The 23155-nt window shown below is 36.0% G+C and overlaps 1 protein-coding gene across 2 annotated transcripts in view; it reads right to left on the bottom strand.

Annotated features, from left to right (window-relative positions):
- CTDSPL2 (CTD small phosphatase like 2) overlaps positions 1–23155 on the bottom strand; it is a 74775-nt gene that overhangs the window by 29115 nt on the left and 22505 nt on the right. The window contains exons 3-4 of one of the 2 annotated variants that reach the window (XM_068550703.1): positions 6950–7088; positions 5273–5419 (exon numbers count right to left, since the gene is read on the bottom strand). In XM_068550703.1, coding sequence (XP_068406804.1) covers positions 5273–5419; positions 6950–7088 — 286 coding nt within the window. Of the gene's footprint in view, positions 1–5272; positions 5423–6949; positions 7089–23155 lie in introns of both variants that reach the window. The other variant, XM_068550702.1, reaches the window with a different exon arrangement.

The following is a 23155-nucleotide window of genomic DNA, read 5'->3' as shown; positions in this document are numbered from 1 at the left end:
ACACCCATTTATAGTCAAACAAGTCAATTTAGAACTTTAAAAATTTTTTATTGAGATATAATTAACATTGTGTAAGTTCCAGGTATACGTATTGATTTAATACTTTATATACTGCAATATGATTACCAACTAAGCGTTAGCTAACACCTCTATCCTGCCACATAATTATTTCTTTTTTGTGGTGAGAACATTTAAGATCCAGTCTCTTAGGAACTCTGAAGTATATACAGTTGACCCTTGAACAACACAGGGGTTAGGGGCACTGACCCCCATGCAGTCAGAAATCTGAGAATAACTTTACAGTCAGCCCTCCATATCCACAGTTCCACATCCTCAGATTCAACCAACCACAGACTGTATACTATAGTATTTATTGAAAAAAATCCTTGTATAAGTGGACCTGTGCAGTTCAAACCCATGTTGTTGCTGGGTCAACTGTCATACAGTATTGTTGACCACAGAACTTCTCTTCATTAAAGCAAATATCATTTATTAAGTGCTTACTATGTGCTGAGCAATACACAAACACACACACACACAATTTTCCATTATCCTCAAACAGCTCCTGATCTTTCTAGTACTAAGCATCCTAGCCATTTTGTGCAGTTGTAATTTTTAAACCAGAGATAGTTCTCTAAAAATGAGCTAACTGTTCCCCTAACCATGAGAACCTTTTTATTCAAAGACACAAGAACAATTTCTCAACAAGATTCCGTCTCAATAACAAAGACAGAAGCTAGTTTCCTCATTATATTCAACCATCCCCTAGATGAACCCGCTGCCCAATTTTTCTTCCACTATGGACTGACCCCAAGTCTCCATTCCTTTATGAAATCCTCCGAATGTCATTGTCAACAACAAAATCAACCTACAACAACTCTCAACTTCCTCACAGAATATTCTTTCTCCCTCATTGCCTTACATTTAACCTCTTTCCAAAAGACATCTCTTTTCCTGATACCCTTCCCTCAAAGCTGTTTATTCTCCCATACTTGTTACTCAATCAGAATTCATTTACCTCCATTGCCGCCACCAGATCACTGGTTTTCCACTAATGTGTAAAAATGTTTGCTCCTTTGAGATTGCTGTCACCTGGCTATACAATTCTTCACTTATGCCCTCTGCTGTCACCTACCATCTATTGCCAGCATCCTCTCTCAATCTCAGAGGAATTTAACACCTAGCTACCAGTTTACTGCTCTATTAAATGCCTATATAGTTATTACAGGTGATGTCAATGACTCATCCAATAACTAACCCTCAAAGGTCTTGCCCTCTTTAGCTCCATCTACATTTGTAATGCTCTTTAGTAGTTATTACCATGGCTACAACCTGGACACTATCACAGAGAAACTGTTCACCTCTGAAACCTAAAATTCAAATAATTAATCTCCTACCACACCTCCTAATCTTCTAATTAGCTATCTATCTATCTAATATTTCTATTACATGTGATCTTCACGTTTGATAAAAGCCAATCTCTTTTACCCAAACACATCCCTCAATGGCTTCTTCTCCACCCTCCTCATCTAGTCAGACTTCATGGTGTATTATTTAAACCACTCTCAAGCCAGCAGCCTCACTGTCCTCGCTTCCTTGTCTTTCCACTGTCATTCATCATAGAAATCCCTCTTGAATCAATCTAACTAACAGGCTTCTCAGGCACTAGACCCAGGTAATAGAGAAAACAATACAATTATAAAGACTGGTTGTACTCCAAATAAAATCCTCTAATCTTAGCTATGCCTGTAACATGCTGCTCAGTATTTCTGTGTGTGAGTCATTCAGCTTCTTTTACTTATACCCAATAGCAAACATTCTAAACCTTCATTCTCTTCAATCCCTGCCACCAGGACCATCTCAGCAAAATGATACCATGTCCTCCTTCAAAGAAAAAATTCTATCAAACATGAACTACTGCTGCCCAAACGTTCTTTCCTCCAGCATCAGAGAAAAATGTCTATTCTCCTTGTTTCAATTCTAATCCTTCTACCTGTTCTCTTGATCCCATCCCTATCAGTAGATCCTAGAAACTTTCTTCATTAGTTTTTCTTTTTCCCTTATGTTCAACCTATTAGACCCTTCCCTGAGGCTTAAAAACATGCTTGCTTCTCACAAATACAAAACACCCCTTGAAGTTTCGTGATCTCTCTAGTTTTTTTCATATTCAAGTTCCTCATAACAGTAATCTATATGTGCTGATCCCTTTCTTACTCTCCATTTCACTCTTTTAACCCATGGATTAGGCTGCCAACTCCAATCACTCCTCTGAAACTCTTCTGGCAAACAAAACCAATGACCAGTTAATTACCAGGTTTAATGATACCTTTTCAATGCTCATTTCCTTTCCTTCTATCTTTACAATTGTTTGACCCTGGGTTTTGATAGTCTCTTCTTTTGGCTTCTATGACTCAGTTTCTCCTGGTTTCCTCCATTTCTCCTTTGTTGGCTTCTTTAACTTCGTCCAGTCCTTAAATGTCTTCCCCCAAGATTCTGGTCTTAGTTTGATGAACCAAATGGACCATTTACTCCACTGGTTTCAATTAATATTTATAAGCTGATAATACCATGCTCTACTGCTTATCCAGATTTCTAAGCCCCATACCTGAATGACAAATTGTTAGTAGACATTTTTATTTGGTTGTTTCAAGGCATCTCAGGCTCAGCATGGCCCAAATTAAATTCAATTATCTATCTCCCAGGAACTTACTTTTCTCTCTTGAAAATCTAATGTGTACATCTTACTCTCTCTCTTCTTTCACCTCCAATCTGTTCCCAAAATTTGTCCATTCTATACCTTTGATCCTTCTTTTCTTCTCTAATACCACAAGGAAGGTTGTATGAAGTCTCACATGGACTACAAGTCTACTAATGTTCTCCCTGCATCCAGCCTCTTTAGAATTTAGGCTACATGCTACTGCCAAATAGATCTTCAGAAAACACAAATCTGGGCTTCCCTGGTAGCGCAGTGGTTAAGAATCCACCTGCCAATGCAGGAGACACAGGTTCGAGCCCTGGTCTGGGAAGCTCCCACATGCCGTGGAGCAACTAAGCCTGTGCACCACAAATACTGAGCCTGCACTCTGAAGCCTGTGAGCCACAACTACTGAGCCTGTGAGCCACAACTACTGAAGCCCGTGCGCCTAGAGCCCAGGCTCCGCAACAAGAGAAGCCACCGCAATGAGAAGCCCGCGCACTGCAACAAAGAGTAGCCCCCGCTCGCCACAACTAGAGAAAGCCCACGTGCAGCAACGAAGACCCAACACAGCCAAAAATAAATAAATAAATTAAAAAAAAATCTGTAAACTTAAAAAAAAAACAAACACAAATCTGTTCATATTACTCACAGTTTAAAACCTTTCGATCATCCCCCCATGACTAAGGATAAAGTTCAAAAAACCTACAAAATTGGCTCTATAATCTGACTTCTTTATAATTCTCCTATCTTATCCCTTCCTGTGCACTCCTCAAATCTGATGCTCCATCTGTGACAAACTAATTTGTTTCTGAAATACACTGTGCCTTTGCTTACACTGCTCCTTCTGCGTGGAATGCCCTTTACCATCTTTCAAGATTCAGCTTTTCTATGAAGCCTTTTGTGAGCCACCACCCAGAATACAGGACCATTCCATTCTTTGAATGCTCTACTGTTCCATACCTCTCTCAAGGCACCTATAAAAATTTATTATACTTATCACAATGGCTGGAACATAGTAGATGCTCAATATTTGTTGAGTGAACTGGAATCATCACTCCTCACGTTTACGTATAATTACCCTTTCTCATGGATTAAGAGGCTCAAGAGTTTAAAGAACTGGTCCAGCGTAACGTAAGTAAACAGTGGCAGCTGGGAACAAATTTAAAACAAGTTTATCTAACTCCAAAGCCTGTTCTTTTCCCACTACACCAGCATTTCCAAAGAGGAGGCACTAGTTCTAAAAGATGTTAAGATGTTAACAGATGTTCCATAGAAGAGTACTTGGTCAGATATGTCTAGGGAATACTGGGTTAAACAAAGTTAAAGGTAGTTTTTTGTTTCTATTCTAGGACTTCACAGTCCTTTAATGTGCTAATATACATTATTTCTGCCCCTACATCATCTTGATTTTACAGTGCACCATTCTGCCTTTTAAAAATTGCTTTATCATCCAGAAATCAGGCAACAGGTATTTAATGGCTATTTCCCATGTGCCCAATACTGTATCAAACAACATGGCAGATGCAAAAATAAAGACATGACCTCTTACCCTCAAATAATCTACAGACTAAATTATCATGTATGAAATTAGACATTAATTATCAGAAAAAATAGGACACCAGCTAATTTTAAAAAAATATGTTGAGAAAGAGGCCATTTTTTATTTTTTTGCAAAGGCATACAACGGGGACCTTCAATTCATGTGAATTAGGGTAGTTTTACTATTTGTCTAAACTGAAGATTCCCTACAGGGGGAAAAAAACAAGCAAATGATAATAAAAATAAATTGTATTACCAAAAAAAAATCTGGTTTCAACTCACTCAAAATATTCAATAAATTCTACTTTACTGATCTAGAATATTGAAAATGCTTCTCAATTCTCTCCTGTACATACTCTAAAGATGCAGAAATCATCCCAACACAGAAAAAATAATACTTTCCCTCCAGCCCAAAGTTTATCATCTAGCTTTTCAGATAGTTAATTAAACATAACCTACATTTATTGCAGTCACTTAAAAAAAAAAAAAAAAAGCCTTTTAGAAGCTGTGTATTTTTGGGACTTCCCTGGTGGTCCAGTGGTTAAGAATCCACCTTCCAATGCAGGGGACTTGGGTTCAATCTCTGGTGGGGGAACTAAGACCCCACCTGCTGCGAGGCAACTAAGCCCGTGTGCTACAACTACAGAGCCCACATGCCACAACTGGAGAGAAGCCCATGTGCCGCAATGAGGAGCCCACACACTGCAACGAAAGATCCCTGCAACTAAGACACGTTGCAGCCATAAATAAATAAAGTAAATAAATAAAGTAAATAAATAAAGTAAATAAATAAAGTAAAATATATTCTTTAAAAAAATAAATAAAAAAATTCTTTAAAAAAATAAATAAAGTAAATAAATAAAGTAAAATATATTCTTTAAAAAAAAAAAAAAAGGGCTGTGTATTTTTAATGAGGCTGAAAACAAACATAAGATGCTAACAAAAATATGCCAAAAAAATCAAACAGATCTTTTAAAAAGGCAGGAAAACAATTACTCTTTTAAACCCAAATTATGGTTAATGACTTATATTTACCATTTTTATTTGCTGGTGAAAAAAAGTTGAAGACAGGAGAAAATATGGTCCCCAACAATGTAGTCCTTGGAGGACTGCCAGAGGAAGGATTATCTTCTAATTTTCCATTTTGTTTTACATGTTGATTTGTCATTTCGTAACTACCAGCTTCTAAGAAAGAAACAACAAAAATAGTTGCAATCTAGAAAACATGACTTTCATAAATGTGTTCTAAACCATTCATTATAAAAATAACTTTTTCCCTCAGAATACATAAGGAAAACTGATGAACATTAATGTTAGAAAGCTTATTATTTCAAGAAATCCTGAGGTAAATCACTTGTAAATCAAATGATCTTTATAACAAATTTATTTATAATGGTTTATAAATGCTAAAATTTACTGAGTGTTTACAAAGTAGATTTATATCTGGAATTACACAGACAAAGTCTTCAAATCAACACAGTGTAACAGAAAATGAAATAAACTCTTTGTAAGTAAAGCAAGCAAGTTACAATATGAAAAACACAAATGCAAGATTTTGTCTTTGTTTATTTACATTTTGGGATGCTGCCTACTTCACAAAACTTACCTCCCAATCTATTTCTAATGAGTAACAGCTAAATAAATAGAGGCAACTAGTTCTACTGAAGCAGAAGACTATATATACAGCAGTGTCAAAAACTACTTATGGATATTGAGGCACCATTTCAGAGTAGTCAGGAAGAATAACCAGTTTTTTTTTTAAGTTTCTTATAAATAAAAAAAATTTAATGGGTTTTGGGAAAATATAAAATACAAATGTCTTAATAAATCATCCTTGACCCTCCACAACTTTAGCACATTTCTTTCCTTCTTTGTTAGAGCTCTTTTAACTTGTTTATCCCTTTTCTCCCTTATGGTCAATTCTAACAATGGAGATATATCACTGCATTAAGAGGAAAGAGGCAGGGAATTATTATCACTGCTGTGTTTAAAATAGTATTGGTTAAAAGGTAGCACTCCATGCTCTAAAGTGCTATTCTGTATAGGTTTCTCTGCTTGTCCATCTTTTTTTTCTCCTTTTTGACTTTGAGGAGCTTGTCAGCAATACAATAAGGTACTGATCTAGAACAGGATTTATAAACAGCAACACTATTGCCTTTTGGGCTGGATAATTCTTTGTTATGGGAGGATGTCCTGTGCATTGTAGGATGTTTAGCAGTGCCCCTGACCTTCACCTGCCAAATGCAAGTAGCAATACCTCCACAGGTTGTGACAAACCAAAAAGGTCTCCAGACACTGAAAAGCATCCGCTAGGGGACAGAAACACCCCTAGTTGAGAACTGTGGACCTGAGAGCTCCAAGCCCCCCCTATAGCTCTGAAATTCCATAATCCAGAAACAAATTCTTTGTACATGTTTCAAATAAATTAAGTCACAATTATTACTGCTTTAAGAAATGAGTTTCATATACATTTTCATGCTAAACAGTATAAAGCTAGTTGCTCTGCCTTTAATTGTCACTTTAATTCATTAAAGTAGATTTACATTAGGAAGGTAAATTTTTATTTACTTCATGCCACTAATATTTAATACAAAGGAGATTACAAAAATAAGGCAGAAATTGCTCAAAGTAGATTTTTAAAAACAGAACACAAACATGTCAAGTGAGAACTCTGCTTACACCTAATAAGGCAATACGTAAACATTAACAAACCTCCATTTACTTGACTTTTCCGTCTTACTCGAGATATCTGTTTGTTAGGCTTTTCTCCTGCTCTTGGTGTTGATGTGATCAAATTATTATCTATATCACGTTCAATTCTACTCCGTTTTGAAGGATTTTCTCTCTCTTCCTTAAGATATAAGAGGGAAAAACATGCATTGAACAGAGTCATTCTGCTTTACAGGTTACCCTTTTTTTTTTTTTGCCACACCACGCAGCTTGTGAGATCTTAGTTCCCCGACCAGGGACTGAACCCGGGCCCATGGCAGTGAAAGCACCGAGTCCTAACCACTGAACCGCCAGGGAATTCCCTACAGGTTACACTTTTAAAATGATAAAATATGACATGCACCCCCATGTTCACTGCATTATTTACAATAGCCAATTTTATCCATTATCAATTGATGGACAGTTAGATATGGTTGTTTCCATATCTTGGCTACTGTAAATAATGCAGTGAATATATATATATGCATATAACACACACGTATACATACATACATAAACAATGGAATATTATTCAGCCATAAAAAAGAATCAACTCTTGCCACTTGCAACAACATGGATGAACCTAAAGGGCATTACACTAAGTGAAAAAAGTCAGACAGAGAAAGACAAATACCATATGATCTCACTTACATGTGGAATTAAAAAACAAAAACAAACAAAAAACAAAAACACAAAGTTCACAGATACAGAGAACAGACTGGTGGTTGCCAGAGGCAGGGAGGTGGGGATGAGTGAAATGGGTGATAGGCGTCAAAAGGTACAAAAGGTTATAAAATAACTAAGTTGCAGTGATATAACGTACAGCATGGTGACTATAGTTAATAATACTGTATTGCATATATGAAAATTGCTGTGAGAGTAAATCTTAAAAGTTATCAGAGAAAAAATTCTGTAACTACGTATGCTGACAGATTTTAACTTGACTTACTGTGGTAACCATTTTGCAATATGTAAAAATACTGAATCAGACTTCCCCGGCGGTCCAGTGGTTAAGACTCCGCATTTCCACTGCAGGGGCGCAGGTTCGATCCCTGGTCGGGGAGCTAAGATTCCACATACCGTGTGGCGCAACCAAAAAACAAATTGAATCATGCTATATACCTGAAACTAATATAATGTTGTATGTCAACTATGCTCAGATTTTTAAAAAGATAAAATATGTTGTAATATGCTTTCTCCTCTTTTTTCATATCCAGGAGAAACAAACAGAATTAATACCTAACAGTAGAAGAAAACACAGAAAAAAATCTGACAGAGTCGTAAGAGTATTTATTAACGTTATTACAATACACAAATATAATTACAGCATCCTCACAATTCAGATTCTTTCCTCAGGGTCCATTAAATTTTCATGCTACTGAAATACTGAATCTCACAATGTGGTCTAAGTTTCCAGCAATTTTCCTTACTTTTAGAATTACTCAAAAGAACAGGGGTCATTTCCTTGAGCAAACCCCACTGGAATTTGCTGGCATTATCACATAGTACCAAAAATGACACAAAATTAATAGGGCCTGCCACTGCCACACACCTAATGTCAATTCTCAAAATGTCCAAATCAACACTAAGGAGTCTACTCCTTAACAAAGCTCTCTATTCATTTCCTTATATGGGGCAAATCCACATGACCAGTTTACACTATTTTTACAATATAGACTTATGATAGTTTGACTTAAAGATTTTTTGACTTTACAGTGATGTGAAAGCAGTACGTATTCAGTAGAAACTGTACGTAGAATTTTGAATTTTGGTCTTTTCTCGGGCTAGCCATTTGCAGGTACTACACTCTCTTGTGATGCTGGGCAGCGGCAGCAGTGAGCCACAGTGAGCCACAGCTCAAAGTCAGCCACTTGATCATGAGGGTAAATAACTGACACACTTATAACCATTCTGTATCCATGCAACTATTGTTTTTCGCTTTCAGTATTCAATCCATTACATAAGATATTCAACACTTGTGATTTTGCCCAACTGTAAGCTAATATAAGTGTTCTGAGCATGTTTAAGGTAGGTTGGGCTAAGCTATGATGTCCATCCAGTAGGTTAAGTGTCTTAAGTGCATTTTCAGCTTACAACATTTTCAACTTACAATGGGTTTATCAGGACTTAACTAAAATGTTATACTCCACGCAATAACCTGATTTTTCTCCATTTATACATCCATCTTCCTCATCTGTACAATTTTTCTAGAGTACAATTTTTTCATCCATCACATGAGCAATCTTCTTCCATTACTGTAATACTGGCCTATAATTCCTTGCTGTTTTAGTGAAAGTACCTGAAATCTTTTGATAAGGATTAGATTTTTCCACAACAAATAATAATACAGTATACTACTATGCATTTTCTGTAAGTTGAATATTATTATTTCTGAAACAAACCTTCGTATTGTAAATGGCCAAAATTACAATTCCCTACCAGGATCAAAATAGAAAAAAGATAATACTGTAAGTATCATCCAATACAGAATTTTACTTTTACTCACCAGTTTCTCTAATTTTAGGTAGGTTCATCAAAACAATCTCATTAGCACAAAATAAACCCTCAGTGATCCACAACATAATTCCTCAAATTTTTACTGTTTATTATTCCCCTGCATTTAAAAATGATGAATAGGAAGCCTCAAATCCCAAACACTGGATCTTTATTACAGGAGAATTATAGGGGCTCTTTTTCTAAAGTCCTTCAAGAACAGAAACAATGCTGTAAAGCCTCACTACACTAAGCTCCAGCATTTTCTTGAAGTCTCTTAGTACATCTGGTATAATGTAAATACATACATACATTCCTGGAAACTTTGCACTCTGCAACCCTAAAAATAACAAGGCTTATGGGGAAAAAAATGGGTCCAGAAGGGTAGAGAGGGGTACATTGGGGCAGATCAGCCAATGCCCCTGTAACTCTGTAACCACAGCACTAAGAAAACCAATGATTGGGACCTCCAGAAATAACTTGCACACCCCAGTTAAGCAGCTAAGAGCAGCTGAAATGCTTCCTCAGAGCTTAATAAAAGGTATTAAAAACAAAGAAGTAGAAACAAGGGTTTATGGGAGCTGAGAAGTGGAGCTTTAAGCCAGGAAGAGTGCTAAAATGGACACAAAAGGAAATGCAAACTGCCATATGAAAAGAAGAGTCCCTGCTAGACCAGGGTGTACCTCTCTGAGACGGAACCCCTGACACAGCTTACCACTTTTAATTAAAAACTCTGTGTGCAGTATAAAATTCTACCCCCATTATTCAGGATCCCCTTGTCCAGTTTAGAAAAAATCATGTATAAACCAAAACCCACCCATGTTATACTGAAACTACTTCCCTATTTACCAATAGTATATAAGCTAACTGATAATATGGACGTACCACATATAACAGAAAAGGTTATACTGTGGTCAATTGAGAATATATTCAAATACTTGAGCTTACGTCTCTAAAGAGAAAGAGGAAGCTGTTAAGATCAGGATTAAAGGTCTGCAGTCATTGACAGTAAAATTCTATCCTTCAGAATAATGCATTCAAATGTCTGATGATGCTCCAATTGTGAAACGTGTCACCAAATCCTACTCTTCCTTAAACATTCAAGTATATAATTTGGGGACATTTTTGGATATAATATGATTTTTAGAAGAGGAACTAGGAAAAACAAGATTTCTACATTACTGTACAGGTTATTTTTAAAAATTTAATAACCCTACAATGTCTTGTCTGGAGTTTGTATTTTTAAAAGTTGTCTCTAAGATAGGCTTTTAAAGGGAAAATCTTGGGAAGGTGGTATTCTTAAATCTCTGAATCCCAAAGGAAAAATACAGAGAACTAAAGAGACAACAAAACCCCAAAAGCCAATTTACAACAAAAGCAGGAAACAAGGTTTCTCCCCCAAACTGCAAGCAGATGAGAACAAACCAACAGCCAAAACATCTGTACCAGTGCAAACGAAAGCAAAGGAATGCAACATGGCATGTGACACATCTGAGAACAGGAGAAGCCCCAAATAGCTAACAGGTAGATATTCAACTGAAAGCGTGGCAGGCCAATTTAATGACAGCAGATGAAATAAGAGGGACTCTCCTGGTGGTCCAGTGGTTAAGACTCTGCGCTTCCACTGCAGGGGATGTGGATTCGATCAGGGAACTAAGGTCCCACATGCCGCGCAGCATGGCCAAAAAAAAAAAAAAAAAAAGCACAAGAGAACAGACAAAAATTATACCTTTATTTCAAAAAAGACAAAAAAAGTTAAGAAAGTGATATGACACATACATCAGAGTTAGAAAAAACTCAGTAACAGAACAAAATAATTAGAAATAAGAGAAAAATATTTCGAAATAAAGACTAAACTAGAACAGACATAAAAGTGAGTAAATAGAATAGATTATGCTTTTAAGAGAAAGAGAAGGTAAAATGGGGGAGGGGGGCTGGATTTTAAGACATCAAAATGTGACAAGCACTGAATATGGACAAAGAAGATCCAACAGACAGAAAACAGTAGGCCCTGAGACGGAAGCCAAAACAAGAGCATATCAGAAAGTTTTCCTCAAATAAAATATCTGAAATTACATACTGAAAGAGTACACTAGTTTTTTTTTTTTTGGCTGCAACCACTGCGCAGCTTGTGCAATCTTAGTTCCCCAACAAGAAACTGAACCCGGGCCCTCGGCAGTGAAAGTTTGGAGTCCTAACCACTGGACCACCAGGAAATTCCCAGAGTATACTGTTTAACTAAAACTATCAACCCAGAAAAACAACTACCAAGATCCTAAACTTAACAGAATTTAAAGAAAAAAAATCCTTTGGAGAACAAGGCAAAATCCATTTATCTACACAGGGAAAATTAAAGTACCATCAAACTTTGAAAGCAATGCTTTTTATGCTGGAAGAAAATGGAATAACATTTTAAAAAATCAAGAAGAGAAACTGTGAGACAAGGATTTCATATTCAGTAAAACTGATTTTTAAGCACAGAACTCAGATAATAGTGCCCATGAGTGCTTCGTGTGGCATCTACCAGAAAATGAGCTTTCGAAAAATGAGCTTTCGAAAACAAAAATGACTACAGACCATAACTAGAGGACTGAGGATAAGCATTAAACATAAAGAACACATGTAGAACCTGTGTAAGATAAATGAAGATTAAAAGGTAGTAGGTAATGGCTACAGGCTCAGAATATATAAACTGTAAGAAAAATTGGCAAGAGATAGTCAATATATAAATTTTTTAAACTGTTCACTTTAAAAACATTCTGAGACAGAAAAGCTGACAGAATTCATTTCCAGCTGATCTCCACAAGAAATAACAAATGAAGTTCTTTAGGCATAAAATAAATAATACCAGATGGGATCCTAAATCTGCAATAAGGAATGAATACCACTAAGGCAAATCTATGAGTAAATACAAAAGATCTTTGTGTTCAGTATTTCTACTGTGCCTTTACTGTCTGCAACACTAATACCTGCTATAATCTCTGTAGTCTCATTATGATCCAATAAATTATTCTGAAATCTCAAAGTTTTATTTTTTTTCTCTCTCTCTATGTATATACGGAAACATAGTAAGAGTACTCTTGTTTTGCTCTGCAATATTATTAAATTTGGTTTTTAAAATTTCACCTAAGGGCTTCCCTGGTGGCGCAGTGGTTGAGAATCTGCCTGCCAACGCAGGGGACACGGGTTCGAGCCCTGGTCTGGTAAGATCCCAAATGCCGCGGAGCAACTGGGCCCGTGAGCCACAATTACTGAGCCTGCGCGTCTGGAGCCTGTGCTCCGCAGTAAGCGAGGCCGCGATAGTGAGAGACCCGTGCACCGCGATGAAGAGTGGCCCCCGCTTGCCACAACTGGAGAAAGCCCTTGCACAGAAACGAAGACACAACACAGCCATAAATTAATTAATTAATTAATTTTTTTAAAAAAAGGCTTTCACGTTTAAAAAAAATTTTTTTTCACCTAAAACAGTTATTTTAGAATTTAGTAACTCTTTTTAAATAAAAGAAAATTTATAATTTATAACTAAAAATGGATTGTTGGATTGAAAAAGGGAGCTGGGCGACTTGTGAATTCAATCCATTACTGCAAGTGATGAAAAGAAACCGACATAGAATTCTCTAACTCATGAAAGGGGGGAATGTACTCCAAGGAAACTGAACGAAACTGTAAATCACAAATGAAAATATGATAAAACTAATGTCCCTTTGGCTGTAAAATTAAGTTGTCTTATGCAATAGAACATATTCAAATAGAATTATGGTGCCAATTCAGGTGCATTTGAGAACAATCATTCCGTTTTAAAAAAAGAAACTCAATATTTTAAATGTACACATGATGAGATCTTTAAAAGCCAAAAAGTTATAGCTTTTCAAACTTAAATTACAAAACCCAATGAGATATCTTAAAAAGTTATCATATTGCATTGGTCAAAGAAGTGTACATAACTTATGAGAGACTTATAAACTCTTGCACAGTAGTTTGTGCTGAAGCCTGCTCAATAAAAGTTGATAAAAGAGGGACTTCCCTGGTGGTGCAGTGATTAAGAATCCGCCTGCCAATGCAGGGGACACAGGTTCAAGACCTGGTCCGGGAAGATCCCACGTGCTGCGGAACAACTAAGCCTGTGCGTCATAACTACTGAGCCTGTGCTCTAGAGCCCATGAGCCACAACTACTGAGCCCACATGCCACAACTACTGAAGCCCACGTGCCTAGAGCCCGTGCTCTGTAACAAGAGAAGCCACCGCAATGAGAAGACCCTGTGCTGCAACAAAGAGTAGCCCCCACTCGCCACAACTAGAGAGAACCCGCGCGCAGCAACAAAGACCCAACACAGCCATAAATAAATAAATATATAAATTACGAATCTGGAAGGTCTTACCTTCCAGATGAGTGTGTGTATGTTTAAAAAAAAAAAAGTCAATAAAAGAAACAGGCACTTCCACTTTCTAATGATAAAGTAAATCACTGAATTAAAGACTTAACTGTAAATACAGAAAATGAGTTAAAATCTGGTATGTTGAATTGTACTTTAGCCTTACTAATGTGGTTGGACTTTCTGTTTTGACTGTACTTGTCTGATACTAGTATCAACTAATCATCAAAAATCTTCTTTACTGTGAATGCATAGTAACAAACACAAGTGGTGAATTATTTTTTTACATCTCAATTTATCCTAGAATAACTTGTGCCAAAATATGCGATGACTGTACAAAAAAAATCGTTCATAACTACTGCCACCTTAGCACAAATCAAGGCACTGACACCCAATAGTTATTTTATTTTTCACTGCCATGCACTTGCATGGGGGAAAAAAAGCCAGCTCTACTTAGGAAAGTCCTTGATGAAGCTGTAAAATTAATTAAATCTCAACCCTTAAATATGTGTTAAATTCTATATGACAAGATGGGAAGTACACACAAAGCGTTTCTGCTGCAAACTGTGTTTCCACAACTGTCGAGAAAAAGCATTTGTATGACTGAGCTGTAAGCTGAATTACCACTTTTTCTGATGGAAAACTATCTTTACTGAAGTAGATTATTTTCTGAAAAGTGAACAAAGCAAGTCTGTCACTTCAAGAAAAACTGATACTTTTTGCTGCCAACAATAAAATTTGAGCATTCAAGCAAAAACTGAGATTTTAGAAAACTTGGACAAAGCACCATGAGACTGACAGCTTTCCAATACTTAAAGATTGTTCTGTTGAGATCAGTGGGGTTGTTCAGAAATGTGATTTTTAAATATTAAATAATGAACTATGTCAATGTGGGCACATATGTGGAAGATCTACATAATTCAGTGAACCAATATTTTCCAAATAACCAGTGCATGATGTTACAAAATCATATATAGGTAAAAGATTCATTCCAAGCGTAAGACAGACCAATGAAAAGATCATTGTAGCGCTCTCAAATTCAATCTTGGAACAAGAACTTAAGATACTACACAGTTTGTCAAGTTTTGGTATAATATCTGCAATTATCTACAAAGAATATTAAAATACTCTTCCCTTTTCTAAATACATGTATGATTTTCTTTATATGCTTCAATGACAACAAACTACCTTCTATGAAGTTTCGATTAAACAGGTTTATAAAACTGTAATGTCGGGCTTCCCTGGTGGCGCAGCGGTTGAGAATCTGCCTGCCAATGCAGGGGACACGGGTTCGAGCCCTGGTCTGGGAAGATCCCACATGTCACGGAGCAGCTGGGCCCGTGAGCCACAATTACTGAGCCTGCGCGTCTGGAGCCTGTGCTCCGCAACAAGAGAGGCCGCGATAACGAGAGGCCCGCGCACCGCGATGAAGAGTGGCCCCCACTTGCCGCAACTAGAGAAAGCCCTCGCACAGAAACGAAGACCCAACACGGCCATAAAACAAAACAAAACAAAACAAACAAAAAAAAAACTGTAATGTCATGTTTCCCACTAATTTCCTTTTTGTCTTTAGAAAAGTTAAAATATTATTTGTATCAAAATGTAATGGGTTTAAAATTATAATTTTGATATTTTCAAAATTCCTCAGTTTTAACATCTAATGAGATATATTGACAGATATAACCCCCATAAACAAATGTTCTTTAGGGTTTCCAATCATTTATAAGAAGGTAAAGGATCCGAAGTTCAAAAAGTTTAAGAACCACTTGCTCAAGAGGGACTACTAATGAAATCACAAGAGAAAATATTAAAAGTCACCCCCAACAAATGGGAAAAAAATTTGAGCTGGAAGGTGGAGCTGACAAGTGATAGCCAAAGGGCCCAGAGTTTCTTTGGGGAATGATAAAAGTGGTCTAACATTGACTGTGGTAATGTCTGCGTAACTTTGTGCATATACTAAAAGCAACTGAATTTGTACCTTAAATGGGTGAGTTTTATGGTATGTGAATTGTATCTCAATAAAGCTACCATAAAAAAACACACATATATCATACAATCCAGTGATGCCAATCTTAGTTATTTACCCACGTTTAACCTAAATATATGCCCACACATGGATTCAAGACAGAAATATTCATAGCAACTTCATTCATGATAGCCAAAAACCAGAAATAATCCAAGTGGATAACAAATTATGACGTGGTATATTCATACAATAGAATACTACTTGGGGTACAGAAGAGGGAGGGGATAAATTACGGATACGTGCAGTAACATAGATGAATCCAAAAACTTTATGTTGAGTGAAGGAAGCAAGACATGTTATATTCATAGGTCACTCTAGAAAAGATTTATACAATCTATAATGATAGAAAGCAGATCAATGGTTGTTTAGGGTGATGCTGTGAGACTGTCTGCAAAAACTCCAAGGGTACTTTTTGGTAATGGGTGTATAATTCTGTTAAGATTCATGAAAACATATACTTTAAATCAGTGTCTTATTGTGTTTCATTATACCCCATAAAGTTAATTTTTAAAAAGTCAACAGAGGAGAAAAGTGGAATTCTAAAAGATAACTAGTTCATCAAAAAGAAGGCAGGACAAGAACAGAGTAACAAATAACAAATGGGATAAATACAGAATAAATATCAAGATGGGAGACTTTAAACTCAACCATATTAATAACTACATTAAATGTAAATAGACTAACCATGCCAATTTAAATATAAATACACAGGGTGGAAAAAGGTGTATCATGCAAATGGTAAGCAAGAAAACTGTGTGGCTTTATTAATATTAGGCCAAGTAAACCTCAAGGCAAATAATATTACTAGAGATAATGAGGGACATTTCACAGTGGTAACAAGAACAATTTACACCCAACAATCATAAATGTGTATGCACCTAACAACAGAGCTTTGAAACACATGTAGCAAAACTGACAGAACTGAAAGACAAGGTAGACAAATTCACAATTAAGAGTTGGAGATTTAAAATAAGACACAGAAAACTGGAATATTATCAACTAACTTGACCTGATATTTATAGAACTGCACTAACCAATTCCAGAATATGCATATTTTTTCAAATACATAAGACATTCACCAAAATAGTCTATATGCTACAAAATATCAAGACACCAAAGAAATGAAATCATACAGAGTATATTCTTGGATAACAATAATATTAGATTAGAAATAAACAATTAGAAGATATCTAAGAAATGCCCAAATATCTGATCTGGAAATTAAATAACACATTTCTACATAATCTATGGGTCAAAGAATAAATCACAAATAAGGTTAATAAAAATATAGTCAGAGGACTTCCCTGGCAGTCCAGTGGTTAGGATTCCGTGTTCCCAATGCAGGGGGCTCGGGTTTGAACCCTGGTCGGGGAACTAAGATCCACCGCATGACACGGCCCAAAAAAAAAAAAAAAAAAAAAAAAAAAAAATATATATATATATATATATATATGTATATATATACAGACACACACACACAACACACACACACACACACACATATATATAAAATCAGAATGTGTGGGAAAGTGGTACTTTGAAAATCATAGCTTTAAATACTTGAATTAGAAAAATATTAAACCGTAGTATTAATGACCTAAGCAAGGGGCTGGCAAACTACAGTCCAAACGCCAAGTCCAGCACATTGCTTTTGTATGGCCAGCAAACCAAGAGTAGTTTTTATATTTTTAAATGGTTGGGGGGGGGATGAAAAGAACGATAATATTTTATGACTCATGAAAATTATGATGAAAATCAAGTATCAGTATACAAAGTCATGCTCATTCATTTATGTATTGTCTACAATGGAAGAGTTGAGTAGTAACTGCAATTACAGACAATATAGTCTGCAAAGCCTTAAATATCACTTATCTGAAATATTCACAGGAGAAGTTTACTAATTCCTATTCTAAGCTCCCACTTCTATGAGTTAGAAAAGTAGAAGTAAACCAGATAGAAAGTGGAAGAAAATATTAAAAATAAAAAGTAGAAATCAATTAAACAGACACTGGAAAGAAAAGAGAAAATGAACAAAGACAGATGTTGGTTCTTTGAAAAAGTAATGAAACTGATAAAGCTCTAGGAGCAAGATGGATCAAAACAAAGATAAATCATAAATTATTCACATCAGGAGTGAAAAGAGGAACATATCATTACAGATGCTGCAGACATTATTAGGTTAATGCAGAAATACTGCAAAGACTTTACACCTAATAATTTGACAACTTTGATGAATAGACAAATTCCTTGGAAAACACATGACCAAAACTGAAGAAATAGAAAAGCTAAACAACCCCATATATATTAAAGAAATCAAATTTATAATAAAAACTATTCCATAAAGAAATCCCAGTCACATTCCAGAAATCCCTCTCCAGAATTCACCAGTGCATTCTACTCATAATTTAAGGATGAGATAATACTTAGTCAACACAAGCTCTTTTAGAAAAAAAAAGCAGCAGAGGAACAGTTCTTGACTTGTTTTATGATACCAGAATAATCCTGATCCCAAAATCTTAAAGTATTACAAATCAAAACTACAGACCAAAACCCTCATGAACACAGATGTAAAAATCCTTAAAAACAAAAAACCCAGCAGCAAATCAAATCCAGCCATACAAGTTTGGTTTTCCATTCAAAAAAATTTATGTTCTACTCCACATTAAAAGAGGAAAATCTGAAGAATATCTCAATAGATACAGAAAAGTCTTTGATAAAACTCAACAACATAATAAAATCTTATAGCAAACTAGGAACAGAAGGGAACTTCCTCAAACTGATAAAAGATAACTATGGAAAACATTTAGCTAACATCATACCTAATGTAAACAAACTCTCTTCCCCTAAGATCAGTAACAAGTGTTTGCTCTCACCACTTCTACTGAACAATGTACTAGAGGTCCTAACCAATGCAATAAATGAAGAAAAAGAAATAAAAGGCCTAGAAATCAGAAGAGAACAAGAAAATTATAGTTATCTGGTATATGATTATGTATGTATAAAACCCTATGAAATCTTAAAGAATAGAATGATTAAGTGAATCTAGCAATTTCACATAGTACCTGGTCAATATAGAAAAATAAATTATATTTATATATGTTAGCAACAAACAGAAAGTAAAAACGTTCAGGTATTACATCATTTAAAACAGCATTGTAAAACATCAAATATCTAAGAATAAAACTAATGAAAGGTGTGTAAGACCTTGACATTGGCAGGAAAAAATTAAGAACACCTATATTAACATAGAGATATATCACGATCATGAAGTGGCAGACTCAATATTGTTAAGATGTCCAGTCTCACTAAATGATCTACATATGTGATACAATCTCTATTATAATGCCAGTAGGCTTTTCTGGAGAAATAGACAAGCTAATTCTAAAATTTACATGCAAGGGGGCTTCCCTGGTGGTGCAGTGGTTGGGAATCCACCTGCCAATGCAGGAGACACAGGTTCGAGCCCTGGTCTGGGAGGATCCCACATGCCGCGGAGCAGCTAGGCCTGTGCGCCACAACTACTAAGCCTGCGCTCTAGAGCCCGTGAGCCACAACTACTGAAGCCCACACGCCTAGAGCCCGTGCTCTGCAACAAGAGAAGCCACCTCAGTGAGAAGCCTGCGCGCTGCAACGAAGAGTAGCCCCCGCCCGCAGCCAACTAGAGAAAGCTCTTGAGCAGCAATGAAGACCCAACACAGCCAAAAATAAATAAATTAATTTAAAAAATAATAATAAAATAAAATTTACATGTAAGTATAAAGGATTTAAAGTAGTAAAGCAAACTTAGAACAAAGTTGGAAGACATACTATCTCGTTTCAAGACTCACTATAAAAGCTGCAGTAATAAAGACAGTATCATATAAGTATAAAAATAGATATACAGATCAATGGAACAGAATACATTTCAGAAATAGATCCAAACATAAATAGCCTCTGAGTTTCAAGCAAGATACCAATTAATCTAATGTGATAAGGAAAGTCTAACAAATGTTGACTAGATAGCCACAGGGAGGAAGAGAAAGGAGGAAGAACTTTTCCTTTCCTCTCATTCATTCATTCATCTATGTAGTTATTATGTCTCATGGGTTATTTCATTCTAGAGGTTACAATCTGTTACTACCAAAGCCTTAGAATGAGACATTTCTTCAAGGAACCCTGGTTCTTTTTGTGGAAGATGGTATTTAGAAACTAAGATCTGGGTGATAGGTGCACACAGTTCAGCAGATCAAGGAAGGAAATAGATGAATATATGCATAGGGGTGTGTGTGTGTGTGTGTGTGTGTGTGTGTGTGTGTGTGTGTGTGTGTGTGTGTGTGTGTGTGTGTGTGTGTGTGTGGGCAAAGGGATGGAGGGGAGGGAAGGAAAGAAGGGAGAGAATATGAATATGAATGAATCTTAAAACCAATTATCTTTCCCTCCATTAAATTCAACCAGTCAGCCTGAGCTAATTTTTTTCATTCCATAATAAATGGTAGGACTTCCCTGGTGGTGCAGTGGGTAAGAATCCATCTGCCAGTGCAGGGGACACGGGTTGGAGCCCTGGTCCGGGAAGAACCCACGTGCTGTGGAGCAACTAAACCCGTGCACCGCAACTCCTGAGCCTGCGCTCTAGAGCCCACGAGCCACAACTACTGAAGCCCACACGCCTAGAGCCCGTGCTCTGCAACAAGAGAAGCCACCGCAATAAGAAGCCTGCGCATCACAATGAAGAGTAGCCTCCGCTCGCTGCAACTAGAGAAAGTCCTTGTGCAGCAACGAAGACCCAGCGTGGCCAAAAATAAATAAGTTAATTAAAAATAAAAATAAACGGTAAATTAATCTAGTTGTTAAAGAACTCATCTAGAAAGACGTTCTTTTACACAAACAAATGAGATTTAACTTTGGAAGGAAGAAAATTCCCAAATATAACTATGAAGCTTAGTAATACAAAGGTTAAAGAGAACAAAGTTTTCATCTAATCATGTTTTTCACGCTAAGGAGCACAACCCATCAGTGGATCATAAAATCAATTTAAAACATGAAAATCACCTTTAAAAGGAGAATAAGAAACAACAGAATAGAAAAGAAAAATCAGAACACATCAAGTATGTTAAGGGTGAGTTTTGTTTCATATGTATGAATGTAGTATATAAGATGTTATTTCTTTCTGTGGATCATAGTTAAGAGATCTAAAAACACTGATTTAATGTAACAGGAAACTGATGAACCCTAACTATGACAGTGTAACAGTATTTAGGTAACAGAGAAAAAGACCATTTTGTTATGGGAAAACTCTAGAAACCACCTATTTAGAAAGGAATAGAGAGATCACTGGTATAAAGCAAATACATTTTAGTTGTGAGGTCTTCTTTCACTTCAAATATATATTAGGAATCTCATCATGCTAAAAGCAGAAAGACTGAGTATGAACACTTCCTGAGTACTCTTACTGACAATTACATAATTCTGAAATGAGAGAAGTGGTAGATCCTTGAATCATAAAATCTAGATCTGAAAGAGATGAGAGATTTCATTCATTCTGTTACAGTCTGAGTTGTGTCCCCTAAAATTCCTATGTTGGAGCTCTAACCCCAAAAGCCTGAGAATGTAGTCATACTTGGAGATAGGGCCTTTAAAGAAGTAATTAAAGTGGGATCATTAGGATGGGCCGTAATCCAAATATGACTAGTGTCCTTACAAGGAGAGGAGATTACAAAACAGACAACACATACACCAAGTGGCAACCATATGACAACACGGCAAGAAGGTGACCATCTGAAGTCAAGGAGCGAAGCCTCAGAAAAAAACCAACCTGGCAACACCTCATCTTAGATTTCAAACTGCCAGAACTGTGAGAAAATAAATTTCTGTTGTTTAAGCTACCCAATCTGTGATATTTTGTTATGGCAGACTATTACGTACCCTAGTAAACTAATACACACCTCTTAAATGAACAACATATGTTTAAATTATCTAAATACTCTCATGGCTAATTTATGCCAAGTTAGGACTAGAATACAGATAAAACTTATTAGGAAAATAAAAATGGGTCAGTGATAGTAAACTGGCAAGAATATCAGCAGCCATTCAAACTGGAAATCATATAGTAAAGAAGAGCAAAAAAGTTGGCCCATATGCAGAGACCAAGTTTCAAAAAGCCAGACTCATAAGACAGGCATGAGAGCAATGTCAGACACCTTAGAAGAAAGACAACTCAAAAGAGAAAGCAAGAAGAATTGTCTATAAAGTTCAATTCTAACCACATAACTTTAAAAGTCCAAAAGAAGAGAAAGGAAAGGTACCAAAGAAACCAGTGGCTGCATAGGGAGTTATCTAACTAACTTAGATTTTAAAAGGACACTTGTAGAAATAAGAGAAGCAGTCTGTCATCCAGTCAGAAAGAATGAAGACAGAGGATGATGATACATGCAAAAAATACTAGGGAAAAAAAAATGTCCTAGAAGAATAAGCTCCAAGCTTTGAGCTGATGATAGAATATAAATAAATGACAAAATCAGCAGCATAGAAAGACTCAATTCTTATTTACTTTCATCAAGAAAATTTTCAATCCTTACACAAGACAGGTGATGCTATAAAGATATTATCTACCTACTTTGAGACAGAATGGTATAGGAAAAACAGCACAGATATCAGAGTCAAATAGTACCTGGGTTAAATCCCAGCATTGTCACTTATTGGAAAGACAGTAGTGCATATTGTTAAATAATTGACAACAATTACTATAGAAAAACCCTGAGTGTTTTAATTGACATGGGCAAAAATTTGCTGACCAACAAAGAAGATCTAAAACTACTAAAGGAGAAAAAAGAAAGCATGACATGATATACGTACGATACAATATAATATAATGCCACATTAGTAGAAGAATGTCCAAATCAACGGAAATAAATATGAACAGAAGTCAGAAGACATAGGAAAAACCTATGTTCGCTTCTGGCTGTTACCTTTCATGAACAACAGAAAAGGGTAACCAAGATGGTGATCTATATCATATATGTCATATAATGAAAACTAGAAATATTTAGCCAGGACAGTGACTGAGGGTTTGTACTTGCACATGAAGAAAAAGAACCTATGAAAAAGTAAAGGGTAGGTATATTTTCTTCAAGATGAGGAAGAACTTTACAACATTTAGAAGTGTTCAGAGAATGAACTGACATACAGTGATGTTTTCATCAACAGGGGCTAATGATAACCCATACAGAATTTAAAGATTCAGGAATTCATGTTTCTGGAAGGAATTTTATCGTTGTTATAAAATAATACTAGAATACTTCTAGGCTCATGTAAATTAACTCAAAGAAACTTTTAAAAAT

The sequence above is a fragment of the Eschrichtius robustus genome, chromosome 1 (assembly GCF_028021215.1).
Source record: "Eschrichtius robustus isolate mEscRob2 chromosome 1, mEscRob2.pri, whole genome shotgun sequence".
Taxonomy (NCBI): domain Eukaryota; kingdom Metazoa; phylum Chordata; class Mammalia; order Artiodactyla; family Eschrichtiidae; genus Eschrichtius; species Eschrichtius robustus.
This window is presented reverse-complemented; position numbering and strand designations above follow the sequence as displayed.